Source organism: Carlito syrichta, unplaced genomic scaffold (assembly GCF_000164805.1).
Source record: "Carlito syrichta isolate Samal-C Ts95f unplaced genomic scaffold, Tarsius_syrichta-2.0.1 Scaffold303604, whole genome shotgun sequence".
NCBI classification, from domain to species: Eukaryota; Metazoa; Chordata; class Mammalia; order Primates; family Tarsiidae; genus Carlito; species Carlito syrichta.
In genome coordinates, this window is record NW_007247700.1 from 531,994 (window position 1) to 546,427 (window position 14,434).

The 14,434-nt window shown below is 41.0% G+C and overlaps 1 protein-coding gene across 2 annotated transcripts in view; it reads left to right on the forward strand.

Annotated features, from left to right (window-relative positions):
• COPA (coatomer protein complex subunit alpha) overlaps positions 1 to 14,434 on the forward strand; it is a 51,184-nt gene that overhangs the window by 19,015 nt on the left and 17,735 nt on the right. For both annotated transcript variants that reach the window (XM_021712693.1, XM_008058711.2), the window contains exons 9-13: positions 7,781 to 7,916; positions 8,465 to 8,547; positions 10,121 to 10,271; positions 11,822 to 11,888; positions 12,818 to 12,893. In XM_021712693.1, the coding sequence (XP_021568368.1) occupies positions 7,781 to 7,916; positions 8,465 to 8,547; positions 10,121 to 10,271; positions 11,822 to 11,888; positions 12,818 to 12,893 (513 nt within the window). The remainder of the gene's footprint in view (positions 1 to 7,780; positions 7,917 to 8,464; positions 8,548 to 10,120; positions 10,272 to 11,821; positions 11,889 to 12,817; positions 12,894 to 14,434) is intronic.

Here is a 14,434-nt window from a genome sequence, read left to right on the forward strand (position 1 = left end):
TTTTTTTGAGTTGGAGTCTCAATCTGTTGCCCTGGCTGGAGTGCACAGCCACTGCAGCTTCAACCTGGGTCAGGTGATCCTTCTGCCTCAGCCTTCCAGGTAGCTGCAACTATAGGCACACGCCACCATGCCCAGCTAATTTTTAAATTTATTGTAAAGATATGATCTCGCCAAATTGCCCAGGCTGGTCTCGAACCCGTGGACTCAGGCAATCCTCTCACCTTGGTCTCCCAAAGTGCTGGGATTATAGGCATGAGCCACTGTGGCTGGCTTGGATATATTTCTATTGTTAGTTTTTTGAGGAGCCTCCATACTATTCACCATTGTGACTGTAATTAATATTCCCACCAACAGTGTAGAAGGGTTCATTCCCCTTTCTACACATTCTCACCACATCTGTTACTGCCTGTGTTTTTAATATGTCATTTTAGTTGGGATAAGATGATATCTCCATTGTGGTTTTGATTTGCATTTTTTTGTTAATTAGTGATGTTGAGCATTTTTTCATATGCCTGTTGGCCATATATATGTCTTTTGAAAAAATGTCTATTCAGCCGGGCTCAGTGGCTCAGCCTGTAATCCCAGCACTTTGGGAGGCCAATGCGAGTGGATTGCCTGAGCCCGTGGGTTCGAGACCCACCTGGGGAACTTGACGAGACCTCATCTCTACAATAAATCAAAAATTAGCTGGGCATGGTAGCATGTGCCTGTAGTTCCGGCTACTTGGAAGGCTGAGGTGGAAGGATCACTGGAGCCCAGCAGGTCAAGGCTGTAGTGACTGGGAGCGTGCCACTGCATTCTAGTCTGGAAGACAGAGTGAGACTCCAACTCAAAAAAAGAAATAAGAAAAATGTCTGTTCAGATGTTTTGTTCTTTTTGGAGACAGTATCTCTCTCTGTCACCCTGACTGGAATGAAGTGGTACTATCATAACTCACAGCAGCTCCCAACTCCTGGGCCCAAATGATCCTCCCTGGGACTACAGGCACTCATTGTCATGCCCATTTAATTTTTAAAAAATTTTGTAGAGATAGGTCTCGCTGTGTTGGCCAAGCTAGTCTCAAACTCAAGTGATACTCCTGCTTCAGCCTCCCAAAGTGCTAGGATTACTGGCATGAGCCACCGCGCCTGGCCTCTTTTACCTGATTTTTGGATTATTTGTTTTTCTGTTTTTGAGTTGTTGAGCTCCTTTTATATTCTGTTATTAATCCCTTGTCAGATGGATAGTTTGCAAGTATTTCCTCCCATCCCATGGGAGATTTTTTATTATGGTTTCCATCTAATTACTTATTACTGGTTTGTTGAGGTTTTCTATTTCTTCATGGTTCAATCTCCGCAGGTGGTGTGCATCTGGGAATTTACCCATTTTTTCTGGGTTGTTCTGTTTGTTGGCGTGTAGTTGTTCTTAATACTCTGATACATTTTTATATTTCTGAGATTGCAGTAATTACGCCTCCTTTTTCATTTCTGATTTATTTATTTGTATCTATTTTTTTTCTTAGTCTAGCTAACAGTTTGTTGATTTTGTTTATCTTTTCAAAAACCAACTTTTCATTTCGTTGATATTCTGTATTTTTTTCTCAGTCTCAATTTCATTTATTTCTGCTCTGCTCTTTATTATTTCTTTCCTTCTACTAATTTTGGGTTTGGTTTGTTCTTAGCCTTCTAGTTCCTTGAACTGCATCATTTGGTTGTTTATTTGAAGTCTTTTTAAAATTAAATTAAATTAAATTGTTTAAATTTTTCAGTTTGGGGGGATCTCACTCTGTCGCCCAGGCTAGGGTGCAGTGGTGTGATCACAGCTTACCACAGCCTCGACCTTCTGGGCTCAGGTGATCCTCCTGCTTCAGCCTCCCAAGTAGCTGGGACTACAGGCCCATGCCATCATGCCTGGCTAAGTTTTTTATTTTTTTGTAGAAATGAGCCCTTATTTGTTGTCCAAGCTGGTATCAGACTCCTGGGCGCAGGTAAACTTCTTGCCTTTGGCTTTCCAAAGTGCTGTGGTTATAGGCATGAGCCACTGCATCCAGCCAGTTTAAAGAAATTTTTAGGCTGGACTCGGTGGCTCAGCCTGCAATCCCAGCACTTTGGGAGGCCAAGGTGAATGGATTGCCTGAGCCAGTGGGTTCAAGACCCACCCGGACAACGTGATGAGACCACGTCTCTACAATAAATCAAAAATTAGCTGGGTGTAGTAGCGCACGCCTGTAGTTCCAGCTATTTGGAAGGCTAAGGTGGAAGGATAGCCAGAGCCCAGCAGGTCGAGGATGTGGTGGCTGGGAGTGTGCCACTACACTCCAGTCTGGGTGACAGAGTGAGACTCCAACTCAAAAAAAAAAAAAAAAAAGAAATTTTTTAATTTTCTCCTTCATTTCTTCATTGACCAATTGATCATTCAGGAGCATGTTGTTTTATTTTTATGTGTTTGTGTATTGTTGAGATTATTCTTGTTATTACTTTCAGTTTTATTCCTTTGTGTTCAGAAAAGATACTTGATATGATTTAGAATTTTTTGAATTTGTTCAGAATTGTTGTGTGGCCTAAGATAAGGCTTATGCTGGAGAATGTTCCATTTCTAATGAAAAGAATGTGTATTCTGCAGCAGTTGGGTGAAATGTTCTGTAAATGTCAGTTAGGCTTATTAGATCTAGTGTATAGTTTAACTCTGCTGTTTCTTTGTTAATTTTCTTTCTGGGTGATCTGTTCATTACTGAGAGGGGGTTGTTAAACTCTCCTGTAATTATTGCATTGTGTTACTGAATTGAGCCCTTTATCATTATGTAGTGACCTTCTTTGTCTCTTTTTATAATCCTAGACTGGTAGTCTATTTTATCTGATATAAGTATAGCTACTTGTGCTCTTCTTTGGTTTCCAGTTGTATGGAATATCTTTACCCACCCCTTCACTTTCATTCTGTGTCTAACAGGTGAAGTGGGTTTCTTTCTTTTTTTTTTTTGAGTTAGTGTCTCACTCAAGCTAGAGGGCAATGGCCTGCTCACGGCCACCGCAGCCTTGACCTGCTGGGCTCAGGTGATCCTTCTGCCTCAGCCTTCCAAGTAGTTGGAAGTACAGACATATGCCCCCATGCCCGGCTAATTTTTTTTTTTTAGGGAGGTGAGTTCTCGCCAAGTTGCCCAGGTTGGTCTCAAACCTGTGGGCTCAAACAGTCCTCTCACCTAGCCTCCCAAATCGCTGGGATCATAGGTGTGAGCCACCACACCCGGCCAGATTGGGTTTCTTGAAGGCATCATATACTTAGTTCTTGTTCTTTTTTTCCATTCAACCTCTGTGTGCCTTTTAATTGGAGAATTGAGAACATTTACATTCAGTATTATTATTGATAAGTAAGGAATTCACTACTGCCATGTTGTTGCTTGTTTTCTGGTTGTTTTGAGACTCTTCTTTTCTTAACTGTGTGTGTCTGTGTGTGTGTGTGTGTGTGTGTGTGTGTGTTTAAGTGATTTTTCTCTGGCACTATGTTTTTTTTTTGAGTTGGAGTCTCACTCTGTTGCCCAGACTGGAATGCAGTGGCCACTCTCGGCCACCACAGCCTCGACCTGCTAGACTCCGGCGTTCCTTCTGCCTCAGCCTTCCAAATAGCTGGAACTACAGGCGTGCACTACCACACCCAGCTAATTTTTTGATTTGTTGTAGAGATGAGGTCTCGCCAAGTTGCCCAGGCGGGTCTCGAACCCATGGGCTCAGGCAATCCACTCACCTCAGCCTCCCAAAGCATGGGATTACAGGCTGAGTCACCGATCCCGGCTTCTGGCAGTATGTTTTAATGTGTTGCTCTTTGTTTTTAGTGAATCCATTATAGGTTTTTGTGCGTGGTCACCATAAGGCTTACACAAAACATCCCTGTAGATATAACAAGTTATTTTTAAAAAGAGTTGACAACTTCTTTTAGGTCACAAATACAAGAAGAGATACAAAGGTAATAACACTCAAAATTGACTTTAACTCCATTCTCCCCCACCACATTTTGACTTACTTGTCTTAATTTACATTTTAATATTACCTGTTTCTCAACAGGTTGCTGTATCTATTATTGTTTTTGATAGATTTGTGTTTAGGGCTTCATGAGTAGATTGCATACCATTAGTGCAATAGTAGAGTTTTCTGGGTTTGTCTGTGTACTTAATTTTACCAGTGGGTTTTATATCTTGAAACATTTTCTTTTTTTTTTTTTTTTTTGCTATGTAAATAGTTGTTATGCTGTGTTGTGTAGGGATTAACGACAAGGGAAAAAAAGTCTACACATATTCAGTGTGGATTCAACAGTCCTTCTTACCATCACATCACCAAATATTTTCCATCTTTGGTTTGTCTAATCCATAGATACAGAGGGCTGACTGTGTTTGCATATGATGTTGCTCAAGGTGCAGTGTTAGTTAAAAATGTGCAATCTATACTGCAGTTGTACGTTTTGGATTGACTTAAACTAGGATCTTTGCAAGTAAATCTTGTAGACTGTTAGATCAGACCCACTGAGAGTGTGGGTGTTTGGTGTGATCCGGTGCTGCATGAAAAATGCAAAGAATTGCACAGAAGTTAGATGAGAAAATATAGTTTATTTAGAAAGTACGTTAGAGAGAGAGAGACTGAGAAGGAAAGGATTCATCTCTCCAAGGTAGGAGAGGAGCCAGAGCTTAGGAAATTTGGCAGTGACCATAGCTCAAAGAGCCCATGGCCACACCAGAGTCAAGTCTAGTAAGGCAATGACCTGTTTTCTTTTTTAATATTAGTGTTTGTTTGTTTTTTTCATTTAGTACTTCTTATCTGGTGGGTCTGGTGGTGGTGAATTCTCTCAGTTTTTTTGTCTGGGAAAGACTTTATCTTTCTCATTGGTTTAATGAGGACAAACTATGTAATAAAATGTCATTCTTGGCCAGGCATGGTAGATCACACCTGTAATTCCAACACCCCCCAAGGAGGGAGGATTGCTTGAGCCCAGAAGGTCAAGGCTATGGTGAGCCATGATTGTGCCACTGCACTTCAGCCTGGGCAACAGAGAGAGACTCCAACACAAACATTGTTTAAAAATTTAAGGGTAATTTTACTCGATACAGTATTCTTGGATAGCAATTTTTTTTTCTTTATGTACTTTGTGAATGCCATTCCACTCACTTCTGGGCTGTGTGGTTTCCACTGAGAAGTTGGTTGCCAGGAGAATTGGAGCCCCTTTATGTTATTTGGTTCTTTTCTCTTATTGCTTTTAGGATCCTTTCTTTGTCCTTAACCTTTGAGAATTTCATTATATCCCTTGGGGTAAGTCTTAATTGGATTGATCTGTTTTGTGTTCCAGACCTTTCTGTACCTTGATATCTTTCTCATGTTTTAAACAGTTTTCTGTTGTTTACTTGAGTAAGCTTTCTACCCCTTGCTTTTTCTCAACTCTTTCTTGAGCACCAATAATTCTTACATTTGCTCTTTTGAGGTAATTTTCTATATCCTGTAGGTGGCTTTTTTTTTTTCCTTTTCCTCTGATTGCATTTTCAAATAGCCAATCTTCAAGCTCATTGATTCTTTCTTTTGCTTTGTCTAATAAGTTCTTCAGTTTAGGAAATATGTTTCTTAGTTCCAAGATTTGTGTTTGATTTTTCAAAATTATTTTAATCTCTTTGTTAAATTTTTCTAACAAATTTCTGTATTGCTTTTTGGTGTTTTCTTAGAGATCATTGAGTTTCCTTAAAACTGCTATTTTGAGTTCTTGGTCATAGAGCTCTCAAATGGCCATCTAATTAGGGTCAGTCACTGGATTTTTTTCTTTTTCCTTTTGTGGAAGTTATGGTTCCTTGTTTGCTGTTGCTTCATGTAGATTTTGCATCTATTCTTTGCATTGAAGGATCATTCTAGTTTTCTCTGTCTGACTTATTTTGGTTTTTTGTTTGTTTGTTGTTTTGTTTTGGTTTTTATTAGATGTATTTACTTAGCAAATGTTTTTTGGTTTGTTTGTTTGGTTTTTTTTTTTTTTTTTAGTTAAGGTCTCAAATAGCCAATCTTCAAGCTCATTTTTAGTTAAGGTCTCACTCTGTTGCCTAGAGTAAAATGCAGTGGCACTATCACAGCTTACCACAGCCTTGACCTCTTGGGCTCAGGTAGTCCTTCTACCTCAGCTTCCCAAGTAGCTGAGACTACAGGTGCGTGCCACCACTCCCAGTTTATTTAATTATTTTTTGTAAAGATGAGGTCTTGCCCAGGCTGGTCTCGAACTCCTGAACTCAAGCAGTCAGCCTCCCAAAATGCTGGGATTATAGGTGTGAGCCACTATGCCGAGCCTGCTTAGCAAATCTTTACCCCTATGTTACTACCTCCCTTTGGCCCTAGGTGGCACCTTAAGTCCAGGTTTTCCTTGCCTCTGGTAAAAATGATCAAGTCCTGCCTGTCCTCAATGGGGGAAGTCCCAAATCCCGGCAGTGTGTCAGAGCTGGCTAGGGGTGCATGCCCAGAGTACCTGTGTACTATACCTCCTACAGTGTGGTCCTGCTAAATAGCCACTCTGATTTGGTGTTTCCCTTGTCAGTAACAGAGAGCAGCGTTTCCAGGACTTTGGATGATAGTCCCGTTTCCCCCTTTTGTCTCTGCCCATCCTCAAGAATATTACTCCCTTTGGGTGGCCACAATGCTTCCCATGGGTTAAGGCAGGGTCAGTTCTCCTGCCAGGGCACCCCAAATGGTGGGGAAGCTAGTTGGCTCCCTCAGGCTTACTTTTTCCAGTGTAGAAACTGTGATTTGGGAGATTTTCCACATGCTTGGTAGCAGGCAGAGTTTGGGGAGGGGCATTAGGGATGTGGAAGTCTGATTTTCTTACTGTCTGCTTGAAGTTTCTTTACTTCTCTGTGGTCCTGGGAATTATCTCATCCTCATATTTGAGTTCTGGGTTGTTGATGAAAATCTCAGCGCCTATGTATTTGTTTTTGGTTTTTTTTTATGAGGAGAAATGAAACCAGCTTGCTTCTACACTGCCATTTTGGAACTGGAAGTATTCCCCCTTTCCCTTTTCTCCTGTGCTAGGATCTCCTGATTTTGAGGAGTATGAACATAGTTAAGAGTAAAAATACATCCATTCATTTGACAAATATTTATTGAGTACCTGCTTTGTACTTGACATTGTTCAAGGCTCTGGAAATACAGTAGTGACTAAACAAAGCACCTGCCTTAAGGAACTTACATTTGTTCTAAAACGATAGCTATTAACGGTTGCTATCAGGACAAACAAAACAGGTAAAGGGATGGAGAATGGTGAAGAAGAGATGTTACCATTGATAGGAGGGTCAGAAGGAAAGAACAAAGAAATATGTAAAGATTAAGACACTTATATGGGCCAGGCATAGTGACTCATGCCTGTAATCCCAGCACTTTGGGACGCAGAGATGAGAGGATTGCCTGAGTCAGGGGTTCAAGACCAGTCTGGGCAGCTTGGTGAGACCTTGTCTCTACAATAAATCAAAAAATTAGCTGGGCCTGGTGGCACCCACCTGAACTTCCAGCTACTTGGAAGGCTGAGGAGGAAGCGTCACTTGAGCCCAGCAGGGCCGAGGCTGCGGTGACTGTGAGCGTGCCACTGCACTCCAGCCTGGGTGACAGAGTGAGACTCCTACTCCAAAAAAAGAGAGAGAGAGAGAGTTAAATAAAGAATATTGCCCTGTTAGAAAGAAGCTGCTAAGTTTAGCATTTTGTAATAGTAACTAGTACTTGGTTAAGATGATGTCATATCGCCAAATCCCAAAGTTATAACAGTGGGGAATTGTGATGACCTAATTCTTCTTGTCTTTCAGAGTCAAAGGCATGGGAGGTTGATACCTGCCGGGGCCATTACAACAATGTGTCTTGTGCTGTCTTTCACCCTCGCCAAGAGTTGATCCTCAGTAATTCTGAGGACAAGAGTATCCGAGTCTGGGATATGTCTAAGCGGTAAGGTCATCATCAGTATTGCGTGACCAAGTCCAGGGCAAAGCCTCTTTTTCTTTCCTACTCTCTCTTTTTAAAATTTTGATTGGAATACTTTTTTGGTCTCTCATTATCTTCAGCATATGGAAAATCAAATCACATATGAAAGCTTGAAGAGACCTAGAAGTCAGTCACCGTTTATAAATTTTCCATCAAATAGGATCTCCATGTGTATTCTTTTTTCCCTCTATATTTAAACATGTTTTTCTCCCTCCACCTTTCCCTAGTTCTGTGTCCAGAGAAGTAAGAAATATGGAATGAAAGCAATACAGTAGAAAATCATGAATAAGAGGAAATTGAATATCAAAGTAATAGTTTCAAGCCTCCTCTTCTTGTCCCTTGGTAGAATTTATCATGACTACTGTGAATTAGGATATGTAGTTTACTGTTCCTTGTTTATATATTTTTTAATTAGCTTACTGATTTACCATTTAATATTCTTATATACGATAGGCTGAACATTCCTAGGGAATTAATTTTTGTTTATGTATGTGTACTTTTTGCTTTCCTAGTACTGGTGTTCAGACCTTCCGCAGGGACCATGATCGTTTCTGGGTCCTAGCTGCTCACCCTAACCTTAACCTCTTTGCAGCAGGTAAGAGCTACATCCTCTCTTTTGTCCTTGATTTGGTTCAATGCTTATAAGACTTGAAAGTGATTCTCTATTAGCTTTGTCTCCAGTACATGTATAGTAGCACTTCAAGGAGAGGTGAATGCTCGGAGGCACTTAGTTGAAGCTTTTTCCCTTTTTTCTCCTTTATCTTCTTGAAGTAGTCTTCTTTTAGCATTCTTTCTCTACCAAGATCCATTTAATAGTAAAACCCATTCTCTTTGGTTAGCTCCTAGGAGCTTATAGGAGGCTGATACTGGACACTTATTGAAAAGCTAGAAGCTAAGTTTTATTCCTTCATTTAGCAAATACATATTAAGTGCCAAGCCTTGTTCTGGGCATTAAAGTAGTGCATAAAATAAAATTCCTGCATTATAGAGTTTTATAATATACGTATAAAATGATGTATGATGAAAAGTTCTTTGAAGAAAAATTAAGCAAGAGTAAGGAGAATAGTGTGGAGACTATCAAGTGTTCAGAAAAGTGGGGGCGGGGGGGACACGGTGACTCCCACCTGTAATCTCAACACTTGGGGAGGTCGTGGCAGGAAAATCGCTTGAGCCCAGGAGTTCAAGGCCTGCCTGGGCAGCATAGTGAAACCTCATCTCTACAAAAAATACAAAAATTAGTTGGATGTAGTGGCATGCACCTATAGTTCCCGCTACTTGGGAGGCTGCCGCAGAAGGATCACTTGAGCCCAGGAGGTTGAGGCTGCAGTAAGTCAACATCACACCACTGCACTCCAGCCTGGATGACAGAGTGAGACCCTGACTCAAAAAAAAAAAAAAAAAATTGTGAAAGGGAACAAGACAGTGGAAACACCAAATGCAAAGACTAAAGTATAAGAGATGCTTAGCATGTTAGAGGTACATGAGAGAGGCCAGTTGGAGCACAGTCAATAAGGGACTAGGTAATTGTAAATGAAACCAGGCCACATTGTGTATTGCCTTGTAGGTAGTGGTTAGAACTTAAAATTGTATTTTGAATGAATGGAAAGCCATTGGAAGTTTTGAGGCAGGGAAGTGACATCATCTGGTTTATGTGTAGAGAGCAGGCAGGAGGAGGATAAGAGTGGAAGCATTTTCAAAGGAATGGATAATGCTAACAGGGAAAGAGCAAAACATTTTTTAAAAAATAGAACCATAAAAAGTTCTTACACTAACATTTTTTTTTAGCAAATACTTTTTATGCTCTTTTTATATACTAAGCACTGAGGACAGGTGGTAATTATTATAATTTCTGCCTTCAGGGAACTTATGGTATGGTAGGGGAAACAGACCTAAATGATTACAGTGCAGGGTGATTAGTTCTATGATGGAGGTTTGTACAGAGCATTAGAGGAACACAGAAAGGACATATCTGAATGTAGCAGTGTGAATGGTATCAGGAACAGATTCACAGAGAATTGTTTGAATAAAGAGTCTAAGAACTGTGAGGATTTAGGCAAATAAGGGGTGCATTTTTGTGTCTTGTCTTGGTCCTCTAGTCTTTTATGTCCAGTTTCCAGCTTTCTTTCTTGCCTATAGGTAATTCTTTCTTCTCCTCTCCCTGTCCCCAGGCCATGATGGTGGCATGATTGTGTTTAAACTGGAACGGGAACGGCCAGCCTATGCTGTTCATGGCAATATGCTGCATTATGTCAAGGACCGATTCTTACGGCAGTTGGATTTCAATAGCTCTAAAGATGTAGCTGTGATGCAGTTGCGAAGGTAAACCTGACTTGTTTTTTCCCTCCAGACTTTCTCATCTGTTACCATAACACAACACCCATAAACAAGACTCTTCTTTTATTTTTTATTTTTTGAGTTGGGAGTCTCACTCTGTTGCTCAGGCTAGAGTGCAGTGGCACGCTCACAGCCACCGCAGCCTCCACCTGCTGGGCTCAGGCAATCCTTCCGCCTCAGCTTTTCAAGTAGCTGGAACTATAGGCACAAGCCATCATGCTCGGCTGATTTTTTTTTTTATTATTTTAGAGACGAAGTCTTGTGAAGTTGCCCGGACTGATGTCGGACCCCGGGACTCAGGCAGTTCTCTCTCTTTGGTCTCCCTAAGTGCTGGGATTACAGGCTTGAGCCACTGCACCCTGCCAAGACTCTTCTTTTAAACAACATTTTGGATATTGTCTCCTATCACAGATGGAATCCCCAGTAGATGAGCCTGCTAAGTTCAAACCCTAGGAGCATGGTAGATAAAGAAAGTGGCATGAGTAAAATGGAAGTGCTGTTCATAATGTTGGTGATCCTATGGGCAGGAAATTATACTCCCACAGTTCACCATCTTCTGCAGACTAGAGGTTTCTTGGTTGGTACCAATTCTTCAAATTGGTAACCGGTCTTTTTGCCTGTATTTGGCATTTCTTTTCTTTTACTTTCCTTTGCTTTCCAGCAAAATGCACACAACTCTCAACCAGAATTTATTTCCCTGAAAACTCTTAATTCTGAAGATATGATAACCTCTGGGATGCCTGGCAAAAGGAACTGGCCTTTTAGAAAGCCAGCTGCAAAAGCAGCTGAAACATTCATGGTGGCAAACTTTGGCATGAGGATTTGATAAACACCCTCTAGCATCACTACAATAAAAAGATGGGTTTATGTGAACACTCCAAGGGACAGGAGAAATCAGCCAGAGATAAATCACATTATGTTACTCTGTAGTGTCCACTGCAGTTATGTGTAGGAATTTGTATCCAAGCAAAACCAGTTCCACTCACTACAGTGAGAGCTAGTCCTACTTCTATTGAATAATTTGCCTTTTTCTAGGGCTTGCTTAAAACTGTTTGTTATGAGATAGGGAAGTTCCCAAGCCTGAAAGGAAGGAAGAGAAGAAATTCAGTATTTTTAAAATTATTATTCTTGATTTTATAAGTGATAAGTGGGCCAGGTGTGCTGTCTCACACCTATCTCAGCACTATGAGAGGAGGTGAGAGGATTGCCTGAACACAGGGGTTCAAGACAAGCATGGGCATTGTCTCTACAATAAATCAAAAAATTAGCTGGACATGGTGGCGCACACCTGTAGTTCCAGTTACTTGGAAGACTGAGGTGGAAGGATCCCCTGAGCCCGGCAGGTCAAGGCAGCAGTGGCCACGAGAATGGCACTACACTCTGGCCTGGGCGACAGAGTAAGACTCCAACTTTAAAAAAGAAGCGATGAGTATATATTAGTGAGATTGCATAAGTAGGAGGTATGGGGTAGTTTCTTTCTTCCCTCTGTTCTTATGCCTCTTTCCTGTTTCCCCTTTTTCTCTGTGTATCTCTAGTGGATCCAAGTTTCCAGTATTCAATATGTCATACAATCCAGCAGAAAATGCAGTCCTACTCTGTACGGTAAGTAACCTATGGAGTCTTCCTAGGTTTCTCCCCATTTTCCATAGGTCCTTTTTCTCATGGCCTTAGGAAATCTTTAATGGCTGCTTAGAAGCTGTTTAATGGTCATTTTGTGAGCGCCAACACAGTGAACACTGAGGCTCAAACCAGGTAGGTGTCAGTTGTTATAAACATATTGCGACTTTGTGGACTTATAACTGTTATCAGGCTGACAGTGTCTGAACTTAATGGAGCATCAGGATGAATGACCCAGATCACTAAAAATGATTTGAGGAAATGTTTAGACTATGTCCTATGGAAAGGAGATACTTATCTTGATCTCTTCCTTTGGGTGAAAATGGAAGAACTGTGATTTTGAGAAAGTTATTTTCAGTAGGGTTGCCTTCAGAGTCATAAGTAGTCCTCCTCATTTCTTGAAAGATAATTTACCAAAAAAAAAAAAAAATGACATTCTAATTTTAGTGCCCAGGTGGCCAAGTTAAAAAGAATGAAAGCCTCTTTCCCCACAAAGCTTCTAGTGCCTAATCTGAGCCCTTCTTTAATATCCAGCAGTTCCTTTAGTGTCTTTTCTTTGATGTCTTTTTTCTTTCCAGCAGACTTTTAAGTTGACTTGTAAATGCTCAGGTGGGACACCAGAATTTCAGGGTCTTAGTGTGTTAATTTGTAGAGTAGATAGCAATTCTTGCTTTCATTCATATAATATCTACATCTTTGGAGGAAAGAAAATGAAGTGACATGAATGCTGAGTTGCTTGACAAAGAGCTTTACAATTATTAGATGTGGCAACATTGAAATGCCCTCTGGGTGAAGGGTAAGAAAGGTATTATTTCAGATTATTGTCTGTGCGATGGAACTGTTCTCTCTTTCAGAATAAACTGGTATCTTGGGTGCTTCTTACTAACATTTTAATTTCCCTTTTTCCTCTATAGAGAGCCAGCAATTTAGAGAATAGTACCTACGACCTGTACACCATCCCCAAGGATGCTGACTCTCAGAACCCTGATGGTAGGCATTCTCTTTGTCTACTCTGCTCTGCTTCCAGCTCTCCTCACCCACATTATCACTCCTCTTCAAGTGTTTCACATTCCATCCCCAGGCCGTGGCCACATCCCTCATAGCTCTTGGCAGGTGCTGCTGACAATTGCATCAGAGACGACCATTGTGTGAAATATTCATGTTCCTCCTCCATTTTATTACCCCAGCTAGATATATATATTTTATAATTTGGTTATTAGAAACTCTCCATTTTCTCTTTCAGCACAGCATGTTATCCTAGTTTATTGTCAGTTGATATGACTTTCACTCTGGTAGTTTCATTTATTTAAAAATGTAGTTCCAATCTTCCAATGTCTCATCCTGGGACTAAGGATTTATACTCTCCTATCCACTTCCAGATCCGATTTGCTTCCTTTTGCATGTCAAAAAGATGAGTCTGCTAACAGCCCCACACCCCACCTGGGATCCCAGGATCCAGCTGAGACCCCTGCCTACCTCTTCCATCATCCCATCCCTTGTTGATATCCTTGTGATTGGAACTTGCTGACAAAACATTCTCAGAATGGGCTTGACTATTGCACATACTCCTTTCAGGGCACTTTCTCCAGTAGGTGTATGGACATCACCAGGTCAGAGGGTTATTCTGTAGATCCTCACTCTTACTAGCACACTTTCATGATAAGTTAGACCTCAACAAATTCCCGAGAAATATTTTGCTAGCTCTGTCCCTTTTGTGGGTGCCACTGGGTTATTGTTGCTAATTGATTTACTCTCTTAAATGTCATCACATCAAGAGAAAGAAAGCTTCTTTGTATTTGGTATCCATAAATCAAAATCTCCCTCATAAACTAGTCAGTTAGCCATTTCTGACTAAATCTTGTGATTTGGTACCTCCCAAATTACTCCCCCTTTCCCCCCCCATACATGTTAACAATGAACAGAATTTAAAATATCTTGTTTTATTGCCACTTTTATTTTCTCTACTCCATTTTTGAGGGAGATAATAATTAGTAAAGGTGCAGCCCAGTGATGAGCAACAGAGAAGATGAAGGAAAAGAGCAAAAGCTTGAATAGTGTGGTTCCCTGTCCCCTGAAAAGTGGGAGTGTTGACTGTGGTAATTAGTTTTGTAAACTGCCTGCCACTTCAGGTGCCAGAGAAGTACAGAGCAAGGCTGGCCCGCATGCTCTGTCCAGTTTTCTGCTTGCCTAATAGATAAAAGAGTATTGTGATACATCCTTCCATTTATCTTTCTACAAGTTTCCCGGAGAATAAATTGTCCGTTTCAAAATTCTAATCAGCCACTGAACCGAGGAACATTTTGTAACTGTTCAGGATGATAAAAATGATCAGTTGAGGCCGGGCTCGGTGGCTCAGCCTGTAATCCTGCACTTTGGGAGGCTGAGGTGAGTGAATTGCCTGAGCCCGCGGGTTCGAGACCCGCCTGGGCAACTTGGCGAGACCTCATCTCTACAACAAATAAAAAAAATTAACTGGGCTTGTAGTGCACACCTGTAGTTCCAGCTACTTGGAAAACTGAGGCAGAAAGATC